Source organism: Poromitra crassiceps, assembly GCF_964638095.1.
Source record: "Poromitra crassiceps genome assembly, chromosome: 13".
Taxonomy (NCBI): Eukaryota; Metazoa; Chordata; class Actinopteri; order Beryciformes; family Melamphaidae; genus Poromitra; species Poromitra crassiceps.
Genome location: NC_139644.1, coordinates 36,436,437 through 36,441,640, shown reverse-complemented (window position 1 = coordinate 36,441,640; position 5,204 = coordinate 36,436,437). Strand labels below are relative to the sequence as shown.

At 45.1% G+C, this 5,204-nt stretch overlaps 1 protein-coding gene across 1 annotated transcript in view; it reads left to right on the top strand.

Moving 5' to 3' along the window:
• The window catches only part of csf2rb (colony stimulating factor 2 receptor subunit beta), a 28,341-nt gene extending 23,892 nt beyond the window's left edge, over positions 1-4,449 (top strand). Inside the window, exons 11-15 of the mRNA XM_083650193.1 lie at positions 1-40; positions 672-738; positions 834-910; positions 1,030-1,132; positions 1,771-4,449. The exon at positions 1-40 is cut by the window's left edge and continues 75 nt beyond it. Coding sequence (XP_083506319.1) covers positions 1-40; positions 672-738; positions 834-910; positions 1,030-1,132; positions 1,771-2,178 — 695 coding nt within the window. The 3' untranslated portion in view covers positions 2,179-4,449. The remainder of the gene's footprint in view (positions 41-671; positions 739-833; positions 911-1,029; positions 1,133-1,770) is intronic.
• Positions 4,450-5,204: the final 755 nt, after the last annotated feature.

Sequence of the window (5,204 nt, the reverse complement as noted above, 5' to 3'; positions counted from 1 at the left end):
TCATCATCACTCTCTACTGCACTGTTCCAGCCTGTAAGAGGTAGGCTGCCATTGTGTTCACTCGTGTGTGTTTGTGAGTGTGTGTGTGTGTGTGTGTGTGTGTGTGTGTGTGTGTGCGTGCGTGCGTGCGTGCGTGCGTGCGTGCGTGTGTGTGTGTGTGTGTGCGTGCGTGCGTGCGTGTGTGTGTGTGTGCGCGTGTGCGTGTGTGTGTGCGTGTGTGTGTGTGTGTGTGTGTGTGTGTGTGTGTTTAGGTTTGTGTGTGTGTGTGTGTGTGTGTGTGTGTGTGTGTGTGTGTTTGTGTGTGTGTGTGTGTGTGTGTGTGTGTGTGTGTGTGTGTGTGGGGGTGGGTGGGTGGGTGGTTGGGCGGGCGGGTTGGGGGGGCTATTGGTGCACACTATATACATCATATATATCAGTATCATAGTGATATGACCATGTGACTATATAGATACACATTTGATATATATATTGATTTGGGGGGGCGGGGTTTGACATTCATTAGTTGACATTCCAGAAACACATACCCACATACACATACCCTTAAAATAACTATTTTGGAATAGTTTTTTCAGATGTGGATATGGCAATTTGAAACAAAACTCTTCACACTACAGCAGATTTACTAGTACACATGCTGTATTAACTGTGAGCTGCTTTCTGTCTTGATGTAGGAGGGGAGTTCTGTGGGTGAAATCGGTTCCCTCTCCAGGCAAGAGCAAAGTCCTTTTTGAGATCAAGGTGAGATTTGATCGTCCTGCCAAATGTCTCTGCCCTAATCAGTTCTATCCTTTCCTGACGTGCTCTTCTAATAGTCCATATTTTTTCTGCTCCAGTCTCTCAACAGTTGGTCCGTCATGCAGAGTGACCCTATCATCTGCAAGGTGCAGCACATGGGGAGCTTCTCCTCCTGGTAATACCTTCCACACAGGAAGAAGGATCAACACAGTGTGATGACACATCATGATAGATCCAGCATTGATATTCTGTTATTGATTAGTGGGTGAAAAAACCTTCTCCTCATTCCTGCAGCTCCTCAGACTCTATGAAAGGTTTGGAGTGCTGTTGGGACACTTCGCTCTCTCCTGCTGAGACGTCCACCATGAGCTTCAGTGGTCCTTACATCTTCTATCAGGTCAGTCAGCAGTGTCATTCATAAGCTGTTATAGGTGTTCAAACTCAAACTCTCAGCATACTGTACACCACAATCCAAAAATGATCAAAGTTGCAGGCGGCATAATATTCAATTCTAAATTGAATTAGGAAAGTTCAATAACCATATGTGTTTTTAATATCTGCTACAGTGTATCTCCCTAATGTTGTCCTTTGTAAAAAAAAAAAAAAAAAAAACATATCTCTTGCACATTGCACATGATCCATGTCACTTTAAAGGACTGCACCTTCAATTTTATGATTGTCATTTCTATATTGTTTTTGTCTTCTACTATTGATGTGACTGCTACTGTATGCTGCAATTAAGTTACAATTCCTTGAATGGTAATCTGATTACTTACTGTGGCTATTAAAGTGAATCTGAATCTGAATTCACAGAAATGTCTATTAATCCGCATCACCCCTGTTATGCAAAATAAGCAAATAAATAAAATAATCTCTTATCATAATATTATATAATATTATTACAGTATATTATATTAAAACATTAAAAAATATTGTTTTACAAATACTCAAATAATTAACAAGGCATACTATTTGAATTAGTTTGTGGTCACTTCATGGTACAGTATAATGAACGGCAACATCTGTGTTTGACAGGCTCCATCTGACCAGGAGTCGGTGGACATCCAGTATGAAGTCAGAGAAGAAGACAGCTTGTCGGACAGTTCTGCACCGGCCTCCCCTGAGCTCCCCGCCCTCTCGGTGTCTGGCTCCCGCGAGCATGCGGCCCTCTCTGCATGCAGCTCCAGTGAGGGTTACGTGTGTCTTCCCGCCCAGAACCTCTCCAGGTCCACAGAGGAACTGCTGTCTCACTGCAGCGGGGACACAACCATGGACCACCACCCAGAGCCAAATATGTCAGTGCGGCCCGAGAAGCCGGACATCCAGCCAGGCCTCACCAGCACCAGCGTCGACCCCCTGGCCTACATGATTCAACCTTTCATCACCTGGCCTCAAGGTGGCACCCCACAGGCTTCTGGGTACTGTCATCTCCCTGGAGCCTAAACAGGATTATAGACTACTAGTTTATAATGCATCCATGGATCTAGAGCAAAACTCCTGTATAGGACCCAATAGACAAGCAGACAGTGTATGAACTAATATCTCAGTGTAAATAAGTACCGGCTTGGAACCATGTTTGTTTCCTTGTCGAGATATCCAATCACTCATATTAGTCAATGTTATCATCATACACTGTATACAATATGGACGTAGCCATCGTGATGTCACCTATTTGTTTGTGGACTCCCGTTGTGAAGCCTGGAGTTTGGCCTTTTGACCGTCGCCATCTTTTTTTGGAGCAGAAGTGACCATATTTGGAGGAAATTGTGGGGCTGGGGAGGAGGTGATGCCTAGCAGACAGCTAGCGGCTGGCCACCTGTCACTCAGGTCGCTTTCACATATAAGCTGGTGGACTCTGCCTTGGCCGAAAGGAACCTTGCCTCAGCCTGGTCTGGCATGAAAACAATCACAGGCATACAGCAATGCAAGAGCAAAACCAACATCACTATTGATGGCTTTAGGTCAAATAGTGAATTTGCCAACTCTCTTAATACTTTTTATCAGAGATTTGATCAACAGCATGATTTTAAAGATGAAATTGAGGAACTGAGACATAAGCTAAAGGATGATCAACACTCTGTCCTAGAGCAGAGACAAGTGGAAAAGTCCTTCCTCTCACTGAAAACAAACAAAAGCCCTGGCCCTGACAACATCAGTCGACATTTTACTCAAGTCCTGTGCAAGGCAATTAAGTTTGATTTTTTCTTATATTTTTAACCTGTCTCTGAGCCAACAGCGTGTACCTAGCCTGTGGAAGCAGGCTGTGATTATCCCTGTTCCAAAAAGCAGCAGACCCAAAGCTCTGAACGACCTAAGGCCGGTCGCCCTCACTTCTCTTGTGATGAAATCCTTTGAAAGGCTTGTCAAGGTACAGCTCACAGGAGAAACAGAGCATGCACTCGACCCTATGCAGTTTGCATACAGGGCACACAGAGGAGTGGTGGACGCTTCAACCACCCTCTTTAACCTTTTATTTAAACACATTGAGGGAAACAAAACCCATGCCAGACTTTTATTCGTTGACTTTTCCTCGGCTTTTAATACCATCCAACCCCATATTTTAGCCACGAGGTTAATCGAGGAGTTTAACCTGAGTCACAATCTGGTGGGTTGGATTTTAGATTTCTTAACAAACAGATCGCAGCAAGTCAAAGTGAATGGCTTTTTATCTGACTGTTTACGTTCCTCTACCGGCTCACCTCAAGGCTGTGTGCTCTCAGCTCTGCTCTATATCCTGTACACAAACATGTGCCAGAGTAAGCACGCAAACAGGACCCTACTTAAATTCCAGTCATGGCCCTGTCATTGATGATTTTGTCAGCTGGTGCAATGAGTCTTTTCTGCAGCTGAACATATCCAAAACTAAAGACATGGTTATTGATTTTAGAACCCGCACCGGCGACAGGTCTACCACGGTCAGTAAAGGCCAGGCCGTGGACTGTGTAGACAGCTAAGTACCTCGGCACAGTCATAGACTCTAAGCTGACCTTTGAGAAGAACTGTGAGGCAGTGTGCAAAAAGGGTCATCAACGTCTCTATTGCCTGAGAAAACTGTCCCGTCTTTACATAGACAAAACCATGCTGACCCTCTTTTACCGGGCCTATGTTGAATCAATCCTGTCCTTCTCTCTTGTGTCATGGTTTGGTAACCTGTCACTGAAAAACAGAAATGCTCTGAACCAAATAGTGAAGTGGGCTAGTAAGCTTATAGGTGAACCTCAACTCAACCTTTCAGCTATCTACTGCTCACAGCTGCAGTGTAAAGCCAGCTCTATTCTACAACACTGTTCCCACCCCTTACACAGTGAATTCCAGCTCCTTCGCTCTGGCCGGCGGTTTGCGGTCCCTCGCTGTAGGACCAAACGCTACAAAAGCACGTTTGTACCTGCTGCCATGGCACTGCTAAACAAAGCTGGCACGGGATGATTTCTTTGTTTTATTTCTCATTCCTACTCCGCACATACATGACAATCTGAGCGTCTCATGAGTAGCTACGTGTGTGTGTGTGTGTGTGTGTGTGTGTGTGTGTGTGTGTGTGTGTGTGTGTGTGCATGCACAAGCGTGTGCAGAAGCACTTTAGTGTCTTGTCACAAAGCACTTTATCATGGTTTTACTTTTTACTTTGATCTTACTGTATTTTAATGTGCTCTATTGTAATGATGCTTGTCTGATGTCTTGTGATTTCGTATGTTTTGTTTTTATCTTCTGGACAGCTGAACTTCGCGTCTGCATAACTATTTTACCCTCGGGTACTAATAAAGAAACCTTGAACCTTGAACCTTGAACCTTGACTCGGTGCGACTCGGGGGGTGAAGTTGCAACATTGTTGCGATTTTCATTTGGTCTGGTTCGCTTTCACACAGCAATTTGTCACAAGCACCAAACTTTCTGAACAATGTCACGTGGTCCAAACAGTCACTTGTTTAATGGACAGAATATAGAGGGGAAATCTCTCCTCTCTTCAGCAGGCTTCTTGCCTGGCTGAGGGCTGACTGAACAACACAAGTGAATCCGCAAAACACAAAGCATGGAGCAACACCACCTGCGATATTGGGATTTCTGGTTTTACTTTGGTGTTACTATCAAATAAATATTTGACAAGAATGTGCCCAATATGAGCAGCAGATGAGGCAGCAAGCTTAACATTTCATTCGGGGTCATCCCTATGTTCCCCGGGTCCTATGTTCCCCGGGTCCTATGTTCCCCGTTTTTCCCAAATGGTGTCCACCCGCTATGCCGACCACCCGCAATGCCGAACTTAGGTTTAGGCGTGGGGGTGGGAGAGGTTAGGTTTTGGGTTAGGGTCTGGGGGAGGTTAGGTTTAGGCATGGGGGGAGGTTAGGTTTGGCGTGGGGGCTGGGAGAGGTTAGTGAAAAACGGGGAATATAGAACCCGGGGAACATAGAACCCGGGGAACATAGACATGATCCCTTTCATTCTGCAGATGAGACGAGTAGCCTACGTACCGA